The sequence below is a fragment of the Parus major genome, chromosome 26 (genome assembly GCF_001522545.3).
Source record: "Parus major isolate Abel chromosome 26, Parus_major1.1, whole genome shotgun sequence".
Classification (NCBI taxonomy): domain Eukaryota; kingdom Metazoa; phylum Chordata; class Aves; order Passeriformes; family Paridae; genus Parus; species Parus major.
In genome coordinates, this window is record NC_031795.1 from 559,052 (window position 1) to 579,376 (window position 20,325).

At 51.3% G+C, this 20,325-nt stretch overlaps 1 protein-coding gene across 1 annotated transcript in view; it reads left to right on the plus strand.

Moving 5' to 3' along the window:
* PKP1 (plakophilin 1) overlaps positions 1-20,325 on the plus strand; it is a 48,225-nt gene that overhangs the window by 19,237 nt on the left and 8,663 nt on the right. Inside the window, exons 3-11 of the mRNA XM_015650358.3 lie at positions 95-513; positions 8,554-8,698; positions 10,786-10,993; positions 11,664-11,841; positions 13,884-13,998; positions 15,087-15,242; positions 15,340-15,516; positions 17,820-17,973; positions 18,381-18,567. Of these exons, the coding sequence (XP_015505844.1) occupies positions 95-513; positions 8,554-8,698; positions 10,786-10,993; positions 11,664-11,841; positions 13,884-13,998; positions 15,087-15,242; positions 15,340-15,516; positions 17,820-17,973; positions 18,381-18,567 (1,739 nt within the window). The remainder of the gene's footprint in view (positions 1-94; positions 514-8,553; positions 8,699-10,785; positions 10,994-11,663; positions 11,842-13,883; positions 13,999-15,086; positions 15,243-15,339; positions 15,517-17,819; positions 17,974-18,380; positions 18,568-20,325) is intronic.

Here is a 20,325-nt window from a genome sequence, read left to right on the forward strand (position 1 = left end):
GGAGGTCGGATAACCTCCGGGGAGATGGCGGCAGGGTGGGCCCGGCGGTGCCGAGGGTGGCTCAGGCCTCACCCGCTGTGTTTGCTGTTCGCAGCTCTACAATGGGACCCTGAAGCGGGACGCGGAGAGCCGGCGCTACAGCTCCTACAGCCAGATGGAGGGCTGGGCCAGCCGGGCCCACGGCAAGGCCCTGTGCAGCCCCCGCGCCGGCAGCGATTACTGCTTCGTGCAGAACATCAAGAGCAGCCGCAGCGAGCCCGACCTCTACTGCGAGCCGCCCCGCGGGACCCTGCGCAAGGCCCACGGCGGCCGCGCCGAGCACAAGGCCACCCTCAACCGCCAGAGCATCTACAGCAGCTGCAGCACCCAGCAGGGAACCAGCAGGACCAGTAAAAAAATGCCAGCGCGGGCCCTGTCCTGCCCCTCGAGCAACAAGGCCGACGTGGTGTATGCCCAGCCCGTGATGAGCTGCAAGCAGGACGGGCTCTATGGACAGGCCCAGTCCGGCTCCAGGTAAGCGCTCGGGCCCTGAGGGAGCGTGGACAGTGCTGGGGAGCTCTGTGTGCCAGAGCCAGGCCTTGAGCTGCCTCACAGCCACTGCGGAGCCCTCAGCAGCGCATCCTGCAGCAAAGTGGGACACATGAGTCATTCCTCAGGCCTTTATTTCGTTTCCTGGGCTGTGGAGGGGAGCTGATAGCACTGGCTCGCTGCAGGTATCTGCTGTGTGACATTGGGCAACGCGATCCCTCAGTGTCTGTGGTGCCATTAAACCACAACGGTGTGAGGATGGGGAGGTGAAGAGCAGATCTGGTGTGCTGTCAGGGTGTCTCTCCTGGCTGTCCTGCTGCTTCAGGCCGGCAGAAAACTTACCCAAAAGAAATCCTCTTTGGGAAGGAGTCAGTCCCTGAGGGTCTGACTCGGAGCAGAGCTGAGAGCCTGCTAAGCAGCAGTGTTTCTCTCTCTTCTCTCCACCCAGCCCCTGCTTCATTTGCCAAAAAGGTCTGATTTGGGTTCCAGAAAAAAACTGAGTCATAAATTGAAGTAAATATCCTAATTGATATCCTAATTAATCTGACTAATCAGGAAAGAGGAGCCAGAGCATCCAGTTCCATTTGGGGTAGGAAATCTATAGAAGTGGAGGATGGTCCATCATGTTTGAGCATCAGATCCCTTCTTCTAGATATTGTGTACAAGCACAACAGTGTAAAACACAAGAGTGTAAACACAGCAGTGAGCTCAGAGCCTCCCAAGGATGCAGCTGTGAATGGAGCACAGCTCCCACTGACAATCACCTGGTTTGGGTGGTGACAACACTGCCCCACTGCCCTGTGCTCCCTCCAGCTCTGGAACACCAGCCATGTTCTGTTCAGTCTTGGGAGAGACTTGGTCTGCATGAACCATAGTCTCCAAAGCCTTGGAAGACCATGGTTTGCTTGTTTTGAGCTGCAAAACATTGCAGTGAGAGCTGGAGAAGGAGGGGCTGCAGCTTCCACAGGAGTGCCCAGGGCTGCTGCACCATCACACAAGACTTGCTCTGCACCAGCCCAGAAGCTCTCACAACTCCCTGACAGAGGGGAAATTTTATCACACAAACCCTAAAAGCTCCCAAACTCATTCCTGGTGATCCCTGGTCCCAAGGAGAAATTTCCCACTGGAGGATAAGAATGAGACTGCTTGCCAGGGCTCACAGGCTTTGTCACAACTCCCACCAAAGGCCTGAAACTCTTGAGCTATTGCCCCAAGGCATGATGGAGATACTGAGAAAATTCCTGTCAGCAGCGTGAGCCAAACCATGCCTGTTTCCACATCTGAATGTCCCAGGTTACTCTGGCTAAGGCTCCCTCCTTTGGGATTGAGGAGGAGGTTGTGTCCCAGAGCATGGATGCCAAGAAACGTTACTGCCCCACCAGAATGTTATCATGAGCCCTTGGCTACCTGTGTGCCCAGCTAGCCCATGTTTGACACATGCCAAATCAGCCTGGGCCAGCCCACAGCACTGGTGGCCTTGGCTTGCTGCTGTCAGCAGCTCTGTAAATCCTCTGGAATGGGAACCAGAGATGTTACACAAACTGAAAGTGACTTATTCCAGAGAATTTCTTACTGAAGAGCAGAAAAGTGTAGTGGGAAGAGTGGCAGAATGATGAGCTCAGGGCTGCAGCTGCCTTCTCCTAGGGAGGACACAGCTTTGGAGCAATTTGGCAGGTTCTGGCCACGGTCAGGGGCTTGGTTATGACTTTGGAGAAGTCACTTGGAGAATGATGGCATTTTCTAAGAGGAGAGCTGCTGTTGTGAGAGGGATCCTCTCCAGTTTTGGCTGCCCTTAGTTAGGGAGTGGCTCCATTTACACACGCCTGGCTTGGGGCACAGCTCATCTGGCAGAACTGGTTCTGCTGTGGAAAGTTGGCTCCAAGTTGGCTTCAAGTTGTGGGCTCAGCTGGGGCTGTGTCCCCTGGGTGAATCTGATGTGGCTGTGGCACAGCCCCTGCTCTGCCCCAAGCTTTGCAGAGCTGGACTGGTGCAGGGGTTGTGCTCAAAGGGGAGGAGATTGAGAGCAGCTGTCCTTAAAGCTTTGGAGATATACAAAGAACTTGTCCTCTTTGGAAAAATTACTCTTTTGGATGACTCTTGGCCTTCAGAAGTGTCTTGCAGGGCAGTGTTGGCCTTGCCCTCAGTGTGCTTTTGCTGGGGAGGGGCTCCTGAGGTGGGTCAGGAGCATGTCTGGGCTCTCCTTGCTGTGTGGGGCTGTTGTGTCAGGAGGATTCTCCATCTGGAGATTTCAATCTTCCCTTGGCTCCCCCGATGTTGAGTAAGGAGAGCTTTGCTTGTAGGTACCCCATAATTAACCTCCAAATGCAGGGACAGGGCTGAGCTGGGTCACAGCTGCTGCCAGTTCCCAGTTTGGGGCTCTGTCCTTCCATTCAAGTCATTCTCCAGGTGGAGTTTGTGCCTTTGTGACATGGAGAATTCTGTGTTCAGGTTTTGTCCTGCAGATCTCCTGTTTCAGGACGTGTTGGATGTCTTGTCTGCAGCTTTGCAAACAGCCTGCAAGTCCCAGGGGAGGGCTGGATGCTTTCCATGCTTTTTGGGGTGATCCATGGGGTGATTTGAGGTGATCCATGGGGTGATTCCCAGTGCTGTGAGAGGGATTGCAGTGGGACCTGTGATCCACTGGGTCTGTCTGTGATACAAAACTCCATTATGCCCATGGATGGTGTCAGTCCTGGCTCAGGAGTGGTGCTGCTCAGGCATCCTCTGCTGTGGAGCTCATCTCCCTGGGTGGTGTGAGAGGAAAAATGGGTCACTGAGTGTTCTCAGGTGCTAAGAGGGGTGTACAGGTATCAAAACTCTGAGTGTGCAAGAGCTGCCAAACTGTCTGTGCTGAGCAGTCCCTCTGCATTTGGTGACAAAGTTATTTCATTTCTGCAGCTCTTCTTAATCCTGTGAGTGCTGCCACTTATTGAACTGGCTTTTGCTGTGTGAGACAGGGCAGAGCTGCCTCTGATAACTGATATCCCTCAGAGCCCTCCCTCTTCCAGCAGCAATTCTGACCAAAGCCCCTTTCTTCCAGCTGCCTGATGAGCAGTGTAACACTGAACTGGTTTTCAGGAAAAGCCATTCTGTGATTCCCTGATAAACTAAATCATGACACAGGGTTTTACTCACCCCATGCTCTTGGTTCTGGTGATGAAATCTGAGTTCTGCACTGTTTGTCAGATCAGGAGATTGAGCACAATTGAAAACTCATGTAGTTTATTCTCCTCCACCAGCCCTGTTGTCGTGATTCTGCCTCAGTGAGCAGAGAGAGACCTTCCCATGTCCATTCCATTTCTTCCATGAAGAATTTCCTCACAAAAAGGGTTGTTAAACATTGGAAGAGGCTGTCCAGGGAGGTGGTAGAGTCCCCATCCCTGGACGTGCCCAAGGATGTGACACTGAGTACTCTGGGCTGGATGACAAGACCATCAGCCAGGGGTGGACCTGATGGTCTCAGAGGTCTTTTCCAACATCAGGGATTCTGGGATTCCAGACATACTTCTCTCTAACCATTCAGAGACTTGAGCCTTGGTAATCATCATGTCATCTCTGGATCAACATTTCCAAGCTCAGCACCTCTGGCCTGGGCTCAGATGTTCAGGGTTGTTCCAGTGGCTCCTGCCCAGAGACCATTCTCAATGAGCACCACTCATAATTTGCCAAAATTTCTGGAGCCTGATAGAACTGGAGGAATTTTCTTGGTGTCCAGGACTCCCTGTTGTCAACAGAACACTTCTCCTTGTTGATCTCTTGTGAGCTGCAGCATTTCACCCTGGAGGCTGTAGCACCAGTGCTTTCAGCAGCTGGTGGAGACCACCCCTATGTGCCCACTTTCAGCCATTTCCCCTGCTGGCTGGCACTTGCAGCATGCTCAGGTGATAAGGTAGCACCCTGAGCAAACAGCTTTTGGCTAAATCACGTGTTGCAATGTTGTTGGTGTTATTGATATTATTTTTGCCCACTCAGGATGAATGTTTCTACATCCTGCTGGGTCATTGCTCAGGGAACAATGATGAGAAGCAGTAACAAACAATTGGATGTTTAATTCTCCTGGGAAATTCGGAGTCTTTGTGCCCCTCCAGCTGGAACCTGGGGTACAAGAAAGTGTGTCCACCAAGGACTGACATTGTATTAGTTCTGCTTAGAGCTTCAGGGGCCACATGGGGCAGACAGGGCTGGGCAAGGTGGTGTCAGTGGTGTCTGTGGCCCTGCAGTGGCCTGAGCTGGTCACACCACGTCAGGAGATGCCTCTGTGAGCTGAGGTGCCCGGTGGCCAGTGGGGCTGAATTCAGAGACAGCTCCCTGAGTTACCCCTGACAAATCCAACCTCTGGCTGATCTCAGGGAATCCCAGATGTGTGAGCTGGAGACATGGCTGAGAGCCCAGACTGATCCCAGCCCTGGAGAGGGATTGGGGGTGTTCTCCTTTGGGAGAATGGAATGGGGAGCTGGGTGTCTGCAGAGACTCTCAGGGTGAGGGTTTACTGATGTGGATCAGGAGCCTTTAATGGCCACCTGCAAACCCACACTTACCTTTGGCCCCGTTGGGAGATGTGGAGTTCTCCCCTTTGGAGTTCTCTGTGAGTGGAGGAGGAGACTGGAACACCTCATTAGAGATGATGTGGCAGCGAGTGTCTCTCCAGGTACCTGGGGATCCCCAGCATCTTGGAGTTGCTCATTACAGGTCTTGGATGCCTCAGCTGGCAGCTGTGGAGGTGGCAGTAAAGACTGGGGCAACCCTTTGGGATTTCTCAGTGTCACATTTGGCTCTGGGGGCCCTGCCGTGGCCCTGTGTGAGCTGCAGCAGCCCCTGTGCTGTGGCTGAAGCCCAGGAACACTGTGTCCCCTGCAGCTATTCCTCAGCTCCTCTGCAGAGAGAAGACAGGAGTTAGTGAAACAGGGAATGTACCAAGGGTGTTTTCTGATCCATCTCTTGTCTTTTGGGATAATTAAAGGTGATCAATATCAAAACATTAATTCTTCAGGGCTAAGCCACACAGTGAAAGCAGAAGTGAGCATAATGAACGTCACCTTCACTTTGGTTTGTTTTTATTTGGGATAGAATGCTGGGATGTGCTGAACACTGTTTGGAGAGTCTCTACTCTGATTTTATTAATGAACAATGGAATTTGTTAAGAGTTTCTGGCTTCCTTCTCTCTTGAGGCTTGTAACCCTAACGAGCAGGACAGGAACTTAGATGGGAATTAACACAAACCAACCTGCTCAGGAAATCTGAGGGAATTTACCTTTTTTTGATACTGATCCTCTTCAGTATTTGTTTCCCTTTCTTTCCAGGATCTGGTCTTTGTCTCCATTGAATCTTTTCCAGCTGAGGTCTCTTCCTAGTCTGCTTCTTTCTTGTGGAAGAACAACCTTTGGAGCTCTTCCACCAGTCACATTGCCCAGGCTGGAGATGGCTCAGTCCAGGAGTTTGTCTTGGAGCAGGTTGTTGTTCCCACAGTGTGGATCTGGTTGGGAATATCCCTGACTGGCTGAGGAACAATCTCCCCTTTGCTGGACTTTACCAGGGTGGTTTTATTCTCGGGTAGGAGAAATCCCTGCTGCTTCCTGGGCAGTGTGACTGGGCCTGACCTGCTGTGAACTTGTGCAGAGGAGACAGCAGGGAAAAGGGAACCTCCCCCATCTTCTCCCACAGAACTGCACCTGCATCCCCAGTTTTTCCCAGCTGGAGAGGGTTTGTACTTGTGTGTAGTGGATGTGAAGAGAATTGCCTTCCTTAAGAAGCTGGACATCCTTCTGTCTCAGAAAAAGCACATGATTCAATAAGAAAAAGATATGATTCAATAATTACCAAGGAAGATATATTACTATGATTACATGGCCACTGACCTGGTATTTTTACCAATCTACCTCTCTTCACACACCTCTAGTCCAGGTTCCAATAACCAAAGGAGAAGCTCCTCCCTGGCACAGGATCCATCAGTCCTCAGCTCAATTGTCTCAGGAGCATGAAAAAAATCCTGAGAGCAAATCACAACCTGGATCCAGCCCAAGGATTTCTGGGGCTCCATAATTTTTAGTTTCCTTTGTCTTTCCAGTTCTGTGTCTCCATGGTGGGAGTTTAATGAAAGTTCCTCGGTGCCAGGTTTTGATAGAAGTTCAAACTGATGAAAAGTCTTATGAGGAAGTGATGTTTTATTGCAGTGTAGAAATAGAAGTGGAATGAGGTTCACCCAGCCTTAGATATGGAATGTTTAAGGTCCATCCCCAGACTGTTGCCTCTCATTCCTGCATACCAAGAGAGGCAGAGGTGTCTTCAGAGGGCAGGGCTTCCTTTACCAGGAAAAATGTCCAAGACACAAAGGCAAGGTGTTGGAAGTACTGATTTCTTTCCAGTGACTCCACAGATGTTTGAATGAGTGATGCTGGCTGGCTGTAACTTTGTGCAGTGAGGGCAGTGGAGACCAGAGTCCTTCATGATGCCTTTAGTGTGAAATTGTGCATGTTATTCCCTGCTCTGTGCTGTGTGGAGGGGAACCCTTGGATTCATAAGGATAAATGTTTTGTCTCACTCTAAGTGCTGCTGGTGGTGACCAAGTGTCCTTTCCACACCTTTATTATTTACATTTCTTTGGCACAGTCAAAGCAACTCTGTCCATCCCATGTCTGGAAGTGCTGCTGTCTTGTGGTGAAATTTAACCCTTCAAATGTCATGGGTTTATTTAAAGAACTTAGTAAAAATCACTGTTCTATTGGTCTGTGGCATTGTCTGGAGGTGAGCAGCCCCTTTACAGAGTCACCCCCTGGTATTATGTAGCAAAAATGTGTTTAAATAAATGTGGTTCAGTCAGGGACTGATCTCCAGGTAAAACTCCCCATCAGTCCCAGGGAACATCATCAGCCAGGCACAGCCATGACTTCCCTGGCCTGGGAAAGCCCTCACACTTTTGGATTCCATCCACTGCTAATGAAGCCTTTCCCATTTGTATCCCATCACTGCTGACAGTAAAACCAAACAGGAATTTGGATTTGACTCTCCTCAGTCCTGGACCTTGCAAATTAATGCAGCCACCATTGCCTTGAGCTGAGATCCCCATGCAGCCTCTGCAGGATTCAGCTGCAAGGATGCTGAGAGGAGACAGGAACTTTCAATTACATTAATTCCTATAACTGGAAGCACAGACAAACTTTGCAGTTCAGACCTCCTGTATCAGTCTGAAAGTTTGGACCATTTTCTAATTTGATGTGGTTAAAACATGGGACTGAATAAGAACAAGCCAAAAAGAGCAGGACCTTCAGATTTCTAAACAAGTGGAGTGGAAGAACCTTCAGATGTTTGTATTTCTCCCGAGGTTCCAGTCCTGCCCCAAGCCAGAGGAATTCATGTCCTTCCTCTGGAGTTGCAGGCACATTCTTTACCTGTAACAGGGATGATGACAGTGATCAGCTTTTATAAGAGCTTAGAGACAGCCAGTGTGAACATCCCCTGGGAGCAGGATGTCTCAGAGCTCTCATTAGCATTTCATAAACTGCCTATTTGTCCATCCCATCACTCCAGACAGGCCTTTTCTTGAGGAATCTGCCTGAGCTTCCCCAGACCATCAGCTGCTCTCACATTTCTGCTTCTACCACCTCTCACATCAAAGGATCCCACACTGTGGGAAAACCACCTGCTGTGTTACCTTGTCCTCATGATCTGGCAGATGGTTTCACTCCTGTCCACTCATTCCTTTATTTGGGGAACAGTGAGCTGGGTCTCTGTTCATTAAATTTCCACTTTGGACATGATCAGACATCTACCACCTCAATCCAGCTTTCATTTCCTGTCTCCTTTGCTTGTGGATAGACTGGATCTGGAATTTATTACCCTTAGTGCTCTTCACTGTGTCTTTTCCATCTTTTACCTTCTCTTTTTTTGCCACAGAGAAATCCACTAGAGGTGCACTGTGTACTCGGTGTGGCAATGTGATTTTATCATTGATTCCTTCCCAATAACTCTCAGTGCTGACACAGCAGCCTTGGCTGAGCACTCACAGGGTTCTGTTTGTCTTTGAAACAGGATCTGTGGTGATGAGATTGACGCTGGCACCATGACCATCCAGAAGGCCATCCAGCTCCTGTGCTCCTCTGATGACAAGTACCAGGCCATGGGGGCTTACTACCTGCAGCACACCTGCTTCCAGGATGAGTCTGCCAAGCAAGAGGTGAGCACACTCCTGCAGTGCTCTGCTGCCACACCAGGGCTCACGCTGCAAGAGAGGGAAGGGACTGCTTTTCCTTGGTGCCAAGGATCCATAGGTTCCCTTGGTTTTCATGAGGGTGCTTTATTAGTCAGGCTCAGGTATTAATTAAGGAGATTTTTCAGCTGTTAATGCCCACTTTCTCACGACAGCAGCTGGTCAGGATTTAATGCCTGGAATAGTTTCTGGGTAGAGGAGGAAACTGTTCCTGATGTCACCACGAGCTGCTGTGGCACAGGGTGGTGGGGTTTGACAGTGTGGAAGCTGCCAACCAGTGTGCTGTCCTGGGGGCAGCTGCACCCAGTTCCACATCAGCCTTTCAGAGCTGCAGGGTCAGAGCCAGACAAAGCTGCTTTTAGTCTCACTGTGACCTTTTCTGGGCATTGGTCAGTGACCCTGCATCCCTTTGCCAGCCTTTTTCCCAGCCCTTTTCCAGACTGTTCCAGCCACCTGAGCCAGTGGGTTAATTAGTGCTCATGTACAAAGGTAATTTTGCACATTCACAGTAGTGGCTGCCCCATCCTGGAAGTGGCACTTGGAGCACCCTTGAATAGTGGAAGATGTCCCTGGCCCACCCAGAGTGTGGGACAAGATGAGTTTGAAATCCTTTCCCACCCAAACCCCTCTGTGATTCTGTGATACTTGACCACAAAGAAGCCCTTCTTTTAGCACAGGTTGTTTTTCTGATGCTCTTACTCCTCAATTCCTTTGCCATTGTGGAGCAAGGGAGGCAGACTGAAGGATGGATCTGCTGCAGCAGGGATATCACCAAAGTTTATCCCCACCCTGGGTTAGATGCCAGCCCTGTCCTGGCACAACAGAGGAGCTGGAGGTGCTGGCCTGGTGTGGCCGTGTCCCTGTGCCCTGCCTGTGCCTGGGTGAGTGCAGGTGCCCAGCCCACGTTCAGGTGGCCGATTGTGGGGTAGCCACACCCTCTGTTACCGTTGCAAACCCTCTGTGAGCACTGGGCCGTCCCATCCTTCCCAGAAAGATGTGCCAGAGCAGGTCTGTGACTCATCCCAGCACACGCTTGTTTTCCTTCCCTCCCGAGAGGCTCATTGTCAGCAAACCTCAGCCGAGGGGGTGTTTGTGCCAGAAGGGGCTCCAGGCAGGATCATGGCCAGTGCAGAGCACATCCCACAGCACCAACACCCAGCATTTGGAGAGGTCAGCTGCAGGGATTCACCTTCAGAGCTCCCTGTGCTGTGTGTGGTGTCCTGCAGGTCTGGGCTCCCTCCGCTGCCTCTGGCTGACCTCGAGAGTGGTGACACTGGCCATGACCATCCCTGTGAGCCCAGCCTGTGATCTCAGGATGCAGATAAATGACCACAGCATGTCATTAGATGGTCTCTGGCACACAGGCAGGGCAGCATTTCCACTTGCTGCAAACTGTGGAGGTGGGTGGGAGTTTGCAGGAGCACATTTCCATCGGCAAAGGACTCTGTCCATGGCCATTACTCACAGACAACCACTCCTGCAGCTTAAGCTTTTGGCTCCAACCTTCAGGCCAGGAGCTTTGTGCCCATGACCTATGGTCTGAACTAGACTTGTCATCTCTGGCCCTGGTTCCCTGGCTCTGCTTCTCCAGCTCCCCCAGCATGGACTGTCTGACCCCTGGCACTGCAGGGGCACTTCTGGGTGTCCCTGTCCCAGCAGTGTCCTGAGCTCTGTGCTGATGTCCCGTGTCTGTCCTGGTGCAGTGCTCATGTCCTGTGTCTGTCCTGGTGCAGTGCTCATGGCAGTGTCTGTCCTGCACAGTGCTCATGTCCTGTGTCTGTGCCAGGGCTCCATGCTCATGTCCTGTGTCTGTCCCAGTTCTCCATGCTCATGTCCTGTGTCTGTCCCAGTGCTCCATGCTCATGTCCTGTGTCTGTCCTGGTGCAGTGCTCATGTCCTGTGTGTGTCCCAGTGCTCCATGCTCATGTCCTGTGTCTGTCCCAGTGCTCCATGCTCATGGCAGTGTCTGTCCCAGTGCTCCATGCTCATGTCCTGTGTGTGTCCCAGTGCTCCATGCTCATGTCCTGTGTGTGTCCCATGTCTCTCCTGGCCAGGTCTATCGGCTGGGGGGCATTGCCAAGCTGGTGGAGCTGCTCCGCAGCCAGAACCAGAACGTGCAGCGGGCGGCAGCCGGAGCCCTCCGGAACCTGGTGTTCAAGAACCCCACCAACAAGATGGAAACCCGGCGGCAGAACGGGATCAGGGAGTGTGTGAGCCTCCTCCGCAGGACAGGGAACACCGAAATTCAGAAACAGCTCACAGGTACCCAGAGAGTCTGCTCAGCCCTGCCAGGGCCAGGCTCCTCTTGCCTTGGTGCTCCCCTAGCACAGAGAGGGGGTTTCCTGCTCCTCCTGCACCAAAGGGTGACCTAAACCAGAAGGCACAGCAGATCCTGGTCCTTCCATGTTCTCTAAGGGTTCCTCACTTCCTTAGTGCCTGTTGGGGAAGTCCCTGCCCCAGGTCCCCCTCCCAGTTATGGTCACCCTGCCATTCCCACCTGGCCCCTGCTATTCCCAGGCATGGCCAAGGGAGCTGCCAACCCCAGCAGGGCTGGCTGGGTTCCTCACTTGGTGCCTCACCTTTGCCTGAGGAACTGATGGGTATTTTTTGGTGCAGGTCACCCTCAGCTGTGTCCCAGGTTTTATGTGCAAGCCTTTCCAAGATCCCTGAACAGATGCTGTCCCCTGCAAGCGAATGGCAATAAACAGCAATTTTGGAAAGAGGGAGGATGCTTAGATGTCCACCTCCACATGGACCCATCCTACCTGTCTCCATAGGGTTGGACAGGGACCAGGGTTTTGGGACACCTCTGCACCCTCAGCTCAGAGGAGTGAAGGGAAGAAGGATTTTGGTGCTGGAATCACCCTGACCTAAACAAAGTGCATAATGCACACAACCCTGTGCTTGAGTTTGTGTCCCACCTCCTTCCTAGGACTGCTCTGGAACCTCTCCTCCACTGATGAACTAAAAGAAGAGCTGATACAGGAGGCTCTGCCTGTGCTGACAGACTGTGTTATCATCCCTTTCTCGGGCTGGTCTGATGGCAGCTGCAACAGGACACGAGAAATTATTGACCCAGAAGTGTTCTTCAATGCCACAGGGTGTTTGAGGTGAGTCACCAGGCAGGGACTGACTGCAACTGTGTCTGTGGGCAAAAGCTGAAGCCATCTAAATCCTCTTACAATGAGCTGAATTCATGCTCATTACAATTGTGTTAATGAAAAATTCTTCTTGAGAAAGTGCTCCTGACTAGGAGAAGATGCAGAAAAAAATTACATGTAAAATACTTTTCTAGTAGCTTTTTATTTTTAATAATTTTGTTATTGCTAAGTCTCTTCTCAAAAAATATGGAATTTGTTTTGTGCAGCCATCAGTGAAACCCATCAGTGTTTAGCTCAGACCAGGAAACTGGACAGATTTTGCCAGTTTTGAGGCTTCCAGAGAAAACAAACTGGTTTGGGGTTTAGGTGACAAAATTACAGAATTCTCTATGTGGGAAAAGCAAGCATTTTCCCACTTCTTTTGGTAAGTGTTTTAGTAGAGAGCAGTCCCAATGCCCTGGACTTTTCCAGGCTCATTTCATCAGGAGACGAAACAGGAGGTGCAGACTGAGCCCAGAGTCATTTATTTTGTTCACGGGAAGCCAGAGCCCTTTTGGAGAGGATCTTCGCCCTGACTTGCTGTTTCTCCTACCTTCCTCCTCCACTTGGATGGGAGCTCCTTGTCTCAATGGGAACAAGTGGGGCAAAAAACCTGCCCTGTATAATGAGGTGCTTTCATCAAGGGAAGCTCTCCCCGAGGGAGGCAGTGCCAGCCGCGCCCTTCCCAGACATGCAGCTCGCAGGAGCTGGAGCTGCTTATGAAACAAGAGGCTGATCATGGCAGGGCCTTTGGAGACCTGATACCATCGGCTTCTGTGGCTGGGAACCGTGTCTGGGAGATAGGGAGTGCTGCTCCCTCCTTCCCTGTCCTGGAAGGCAGCTCCCCCGAGCAGCTGCAGCTCGGGATGTGTGGGGTACCATAGGTATGAGCTGCTCTGCTCTAAGGCCATCCCAGCCTACAGACACCATAAAATATCCCATTAAAAGGGGGGAAGGAAAATGGCAACAGCTTGTAAAGAGCCTGTGGAGTTTAGCTGAAGGTAGGCTCTGCCTCCTGAGATGGATCCCAGCCTGTGGCAGCAGTGCCCCACAGCCCAAAGGAGAATGGCAGCTGCAGGTCAGCCAGGGAGCTGCAGAGAGAGGCCTGGGGGAGCAGGACTGAGGAGCAGGGAGAGTGAGGGGAGCTGGGGGCTGGATTCACAGCCCCTGCTCCAAGGGCTGAGCCAGGACTGCTGTGAGTCACTGCCCTGCCACATCAGAACACAGGGATGAGAACAGCCCTGGCTTTGCCCTGGGCCCAAGCCATTGCTGCTCAAGCATTTCTGGATTGCAGATGAATCCATGGTAATGAGGAGGCTGCAAATCACAGTGAACATCAGATCCAGTTCTGGAGTGCCTGCAGTGAATATCTCACAACCACTGCCAACCTCTCTTTGTTTTTCATTTGCAAGCTATAAGGCAATAAAATAGGGAAGGAAAAAAAAACAATAAAAAACCAGAACAAAACAACAAAACCCATATCTTGTTAGTGGAAAAACTCCCCTGTCCTGACAGCCACCAGTGTCCAGGAACCCATTTTGACCTCACAAATGTGTCAGTCCCTCTGGCCAGAGCCATTGCTGTTCTCCAGCATCTCCACCCTGTTTCCCACATAGACCTTGCTGCTGACCTTAGGTAGGTCTGTGCTTCCAACCCTGTGCACCTTCCTGATGATCACAACAACTCCAGATGTCAGACTTTAGCCAGTCTTCCCTCTGGAAACTCCTCTCAGGAGCAGTGTCTGTGTAGTAGCACATGCAGAGCCTCTGAGGCAACCTCCTGCTGGTGATTGTCCCTAGGGGGGTGTCTTCTCTACACAGCTCCTTGCAGGACATGTTCCAGGTGAAATCAGTCCTAAAGAGAGCTGTGCACTGGTGCAGTCCCACCAAAGGCCCCCAGAACAGGAGCAGTTGTTCAGCTGAAGTGATGTGGCAGCCTGAGTTGAGTGGCAGCCTTGGGCAGAACAGAGTTAACACATCCTCTCTCCTTCCCCTGCTGTCCCTGTTCCTCAGGAACCTGAGCTCTGCAGACATGGGGCGCCAGACCATGAGGAATTACCCCGGCCTCATCGACTCTGTCATGACTTACGCCCAGAACTGTGTGGCCTCCAACCGCCCTGATGACAAGGTACCAGCTGTTTCTCTGCTTCCAGCCCCACAGTTAACAGCTGCAACCTTGGCAATGCCTCAGCATCCCTTTCCAACAACACCAGAGGTGGCTGGACTCTCTGGCTGCTCTTGTCCTGCCAAGCCCCAGGGGGATCTGTTGGAGGGTTGTGTGTCCTCAGCTCTCTGAAGTAGAGCTGGGCTTTACAATTTACAATTTTACAGAGGAACAGTAAAATACTTTGGCTCCTGAGTCACCAGGATCCTTCCCTTCCCCTTCCCTGGAACCTTCCAGCATCTTCACCTCCATCTCTTGCTCTTTACCCCCCACATCTCCTCATCCAGCAGGACCCAAGTGTATAATCCCCAGCTTGGCACCAAGTTCAGCATCTCTCTGCCAGTCCCCTGACTGTGACTGATGGCTGTGTGTGAACAGCACTTGCCTTGGACAAAAAAGTGTTTGCAGACACCTTTTGGGTGTAACCCTCAAAGTTACCAAAGTTATTTTGAATTCTTTCCAGATTGAGCAAACCCTCCTTTGCAGGGAGCCCCTTTCCAGGGGCACACACAAAACACAGCTCTTTGGAAATGTAACCAGAGGTTACATTTCTAGTGTTGGTTATGGGTATCCAGCCAAAATTCTCCCTTGCTCTTCCCATTGGGCACTCTGGCATCCAGGGAAAAGAGCCTTAAAGCCTGTTCTTGATAAAAATTGTCACCTGATCTGTGGCTGTGACTCAGAGAGAGTCATTGGAAATTACCTGGGGCAAGAGGGGGATTGCAAGGTTTGGAATTTCATAGTGTGGTCCAGCCACTCTCACATTCTCTTCTCCTGTTTGCCAACTTGTCTGTGGCAAGTGAGGCCTCCCAAAGTTCTCTGGGTCAGCAGCTCGCTGAGATCCTTTCTTCACATCTGTTCCAGCTCCTTCCCTCCCATCCCTCACTCCCTGAACCAGGCTAAGGAGCATCTGTGCTGCTAAAAAGCTGATTCTATTATTATATAAAGCTGATTAATATTATTATTATTATTATTATTATTATGGCCCAGTCCATGTCCTCTCTGGTTCTGCCCCATAGTTTTCTGCCTAATGTGATGTTTGCATTTTTCAGTCTGTGGAGAACTGCATCTGCATCCTGCACAATCTCTCCTACCGCCTGGATGCTGAGGTTCCCAACAAATACACCCAGCTCAACCACATGGCCCGGAGTGTTTACATGGACAAAACTCTCACGGGCTGTTTCAACAGCAGGAGTGGGAAAATGGAGGTAGGATGTGCCACAGAGGGCTTGGGAATGTGGTGTTCAGCCACAGGCAGGGGCTGCAAGGGAAGAGCAGGATGTCAGCTCCCTGTTTTCTTTGCAGAATGATGAGTATGGGGTCCCTCTTCCCGAGGAGGATTTCAAACCCAAAGGCCCCAGCTGGCTGTACCACTCGGATGCCATCCGCACCTACCTGTCCCTGATGGATCAGAGCAAGAAGGATGCCACCCTGGAAGCTTGTGCTGGAGCTCTGCAGAACCTCACTGCGAGCCGAGGGCTGGTAAGAGCTTCCCTCCCCTTCATGTGTGCACCAAAATGTGGCAGCAGTTCCATGGAATCAGAGTCAGGAGGGCTGGGACGACCCCTGAGGTCACTGATCACGATCACTTCTCAGCCATGAAAAAGGGAAATGTCCTCTTTAAACCTCAGGGCAGCACAGCCAGTCTCTCCATAGTGTTTGATCCAGTGGGGAGTTTATTAACTCCAAACTCAGGGTGTCATGGGGGCTACAATCTGCATGCCAAGGATCTATCCCAGACCCACACACCGGGTTCCCAGGTGTCCCCAGTCTGTTGGTCACATTGCCAGCAGCTGCTGGTGCTGGCACCCTCCCCCAGGGCAGCAGTGAGGGTGAGCCCAGATGTGCACCCATGGCCAGATGTGACGAGAGGCAGGGGAAGGAAGGGCTGAGCCACCACCCGTGCTGGCTCCAAGGGGAGGCGGCTCTAATGACAGGGTGGGTTGTGCTGTGGATTGTGGCTTGTCCACACCTCAGAGCTGCCTGTGAAATAGCTGTGACATATGTCCTGACCCGTGGGCACGCAGTGTGGAGGTGCCAGGGGCTGGGTGATGCTGTGGCACCGTGGGGGACACGTCACAACCGCGGCTCTGTGGGCCCACGTCACTGCCCCGGGCACGTCCTTGCAGGCTGCCTCCCCTGGGACAGCCCCTGACTTGTCTGTTTGTGCCCAACTCCATCACTCCCAGTTTAAATAAGATGGATGGGGAGATAAAGAGATAATGATTCCATAGGTAGGAGAGGTGTGTCACGTGTGGGGAGTGTCCCACCCAGAGACACGGTGACTCACTCAGAGCCTTCCCTGCTGGCATGGCATTAACCTGCCAACTCTGATGGCCTTTTGTCACATCCATTTCCATGCTAAATAATTGGGAACCTTGACTTTTGGCAATTTAACCAAGCAGCAGCACAAACCAAAAGGTGGAAAGAAGCTGTCATGTATGGGTAGAGCTGGTCAGAGAAATGGGGCTGGAGTTTTGTGCTCCAGGGGAAAAAAAATTCAGCAATCTACAACATTGCACAAGGGACAAACAACCAAACCCAGCTCTGACAGTGCAACTTAATTCAGCCTCCTGGAATGGAATGGCTGAAATTTGTCTGGATGTGCAGAAGTGGCTCCTCCCCTCAAGAGTCTCATTCCAGCTCAGAGCTGGAGCTGGAGTTGCTGAGTTTGCTCTCATTTGATGGAAAGGGAATCTGGGGATGAGCTTCCACATTTTAATTGTTGACTGGAGCATTCCTCCACCTTTTTACACACCCCAGTGCTGCTGGTGTGAATGTGAAACAAGGCACATGTTTTCCAGCCTCTTCTCTCCGTTCCCATGTTAATGGCCATGTGTCTCCAGTAGCCTTTCTGGTGGGGCAGTAGCTGAGAAGTTCAGTTTAAGCACCATCAACAAGGGCAGTTTACTCAGGGGATGTGCTTGAACTCATCTGCCCTGGCTGCAGCCTGAGATCTTCTACATTTACAAGCACAAGATGACATCTAAGCTGAGTATTTCTGTCCTCAGACTGTTTTTTAAAGCCATGCACTCTCTGTTCCTGCTGCCCAAGAGCCCATTGTGGCATGGCAGGGAGCTGTGAAGGGCCAGGGCAGGGAGCTGCCAGGGGTTGGGAAGGACAATGTGGACATGAAAACAGAACTTCTCCAGCTTTTGGAATGTCACTTGAGTGATCAAGTGCTGCACTGGGGCTCCAGAGGACAGCAGAACCAGCTGCATCACAGCAGATGAGAGGCTGACTTTTACAAATGTCACAGGATAAATGGAATCATTAAACTTGGAAAAGCCCTCTAATATCACAAAGTCCAACTATTCAGCCATGTTCACCACTAACCCATGTCCCCAAGTGCCCCATCCACATATTTTTTGAATGTTCCCAGGGATGGTGACTCCACAGCTGCCCTGGACAGCTGTGCCATTGCTTGGCAGCTGCTTTGGTGAAGAATTTCCCCAAGATCCAATCTAAACCTCCACTGAGGCAGCTTGACATCATTTCCCCTTGTCCTGTCCCTTGTTCTCTGGGAGCAGAGCCTGATCCCCTGCTGGCTGCACCCTCCTGTCAGGGAGCTGAGGAGAGCCAGAAGGTTCCCCCTGAGCCTCCTTTTCTCCAGGCTCCCGTAACTGTGGGGGAGAGAGGTAAAATTGATGGAGTAAGTGGGATTATGGCAGCAGGAGAAAGTGCAGTGCTCATTTTATGGTACAGTCACACTCCTCCAGCCCTGAGCATCACCCAGCTGTTTCCCCCTGGCACTGCAAGTCATGGGCATCCCTGCTGTCCCTCAGATGTCCAATGCCATGAGCCAGATGATTGGGATGAAGGAGAAGGGGCTGCCCCGCATCGCTCGGCTGCTCCAGTCCAACAGCGCCGAGGTCGTGAGGTCTGGGGCCTCTCTGCTGAGCAACATGTCCAGGCATCCTGTGCTCCACAAAACCATGGGTAAGTCCTTCCCCCGTGCTGGATCCCAGCTTGCAGCCCCATGGGGTGTGCCCAGCCCGCTCTGTGAGCCCCACGAGGAGACAGCCGAGCTCCAGGAGTGGGCAGGGCAGGGTCATTTCCTCTGTCACCAGTGCTGTGGGACACAGGCTGTGCTTCACAGACAGTGACAAACCTGCAGGACCACGAGGGTGGCAGTGTTCTGGGAGCTGATTTGACTGGAGTGCTTGTGGCCCTTCCAAAGGCCTGCAGCCCTCGCTTTGTCTTGGAAAAATCCCCCCAGGATGCCTGTGCAACACCTCCAGTGGCTCCCTGCAGGGATAACTCTGCTTGCTGTTAACACAAATAGCATAATTCACTTGTGGAGATTGTGTTTAATTGTTGATTGGAACATTCCTCCACCTCTCTAGCTCACCAGGTGCTCCCAGATGTGTCCCGTCTCCTGTCGTTCCAGTCTGGAAACACCAGCAGCTATGGAGAGATCATGACTTCAGCTTGTTACACTCTGAGGAACCTCATCATGTCCAACCCCCACCTGGGAAAGTCTTACCTGTCCAGCAACTTGCTAAATAATGTAGTGAGCCTGTGCCGGAATGGGTGAGTGTGGGGCACGAGGCAGGGGCAGGGCCAGAGCCAGGCTGGCCCCAGAGCCTTCCAAACACCCTCTGCAGCCAAAACAGAGCATTATTCCTTCCTCATAAAGAAACTGGGCATGTGGGTGGGCAGAAACCCTCAGCACTGGTTTCTTGGAAACAGGCAGGAGCCATGGGAGTGGGGTTTGCAAAGGGATGTCTGGAAACTTTCTGGTTGAATTTTAGGAAATTCTGAAAAGAACTGAAGCACCAACATCTTAAAGTATTTAAAAATAGTACTTATTGGGCTTATAAAAGAGAAAAGTGACTTTTTACATGAGCAGACAGTGACAGAACAAGGGGTAATGGTTTCAGACTAAAAGAGGAGACATTTATACTGGTTATTAGGAATAAATTCTTCCCTGTGAGGGTGGGGAGGCCCTGGCACAGGTTGTTCAGGGAAGCTGTGGCTGCTCCATCGCTGGCAGTGCCCAAGGCCAGGTTGGACAGGGCTTGGAGCAGCCTGGGATGGTGGAAGGTGTCCCTGCCCATGGCAGGGGTGGGACTGGATCATCTTCAAGGTCCCTTCCAACCCAAACCATTCTGGGGTTCTCTGATCTGTGAAAGATTCCTCAGAACAGGGGATGTCAGTGACTTCCTGGCTCCTGGGCCTCTCTCAAACCTTGTCATGAGGGTCAGGTCTGAGGTTCAACACTGCAGGTACACAAAGATTGTGCTGGACTTTTATGTGCAAATCTGTTCATCTTTTTGTTAAACCATCCTCCTCAAGATGCAGCTCTGGGAGAACATACACAGGAATTATTTTAAGTACCTCCCTGGTCTACTCCTGTATTTTACACCAGCTGAGCAATCTCATCATATTTTACCTCTTTCTATTTTAGGACTTGGTTTTCTCTCCTGTTTGTTATCCATATTCCCTGCAGCACAAACCTGTCAAGCCTTGCCAAGTTCTGTGTTCATTTCTGGCCAAAGTGATGTTAAACTTCCATTATCTCTGACCATGTTCTCTCCTTCCTAGGCTTTCATCTCTCCTGCCATCTGTCTTTGTTTTAAAATGCCTTAGACAAGTAACCCATTGTTTTCTGTTGTGAAAATCCATTTGCATGCCTTCATCATCCTTTGATAAAGCTCTTCCAATCCAGCCCTTGTTCCAGGTCAGAGACACTCTCAGTCATTACGGGCCCTCCTTGTTTAGTTTGGGCCTGGGCCAAGGATCATCACTCTATTTGCTGCTTTTATTTGCTTCCACTCTCCAGCGAGCCCAATTACCATGAAACCCAGCCCTCTCCTAAGCCCTCCTTGTTTTGAATGGTGTTTGTTGGTGCTGAGCTCCTGCTGTGGCTCCCTCAGAGCAGTGTCAGTAATTTGCTGCTCCAGCCTTGCACAACCTGGGCTGGGAGCACTTTAATTGCCTTGGCTGCTGGGGATGAGCACTCACTGAATTCACACACTGAACTGTGAGGAATTACCAGACTCTGGAGGTGTCTCCAGTCCTGCCTGGATCACAGAGTCCTCCCAAGGAACTCCCCAGATCTTACAGTGTCCAAAACTTGAGCTGTTCCTGTGCCTCCATCATTCATTTTTGTCCCCAAAGATTTTTATGCTTTTCAATTCTTAGGGAAAAAGAGAATATCCACCCAGGACTAATCTGACTTGTCCCAAGCCATCTTATTTCAGGCTGCTCCAGTAGAGGAGATGTTGGAGAGACTTTCAGCTCTTGCTGCATCACAGGGTGAAAATAAACACGAAAAATTAGGGTGGG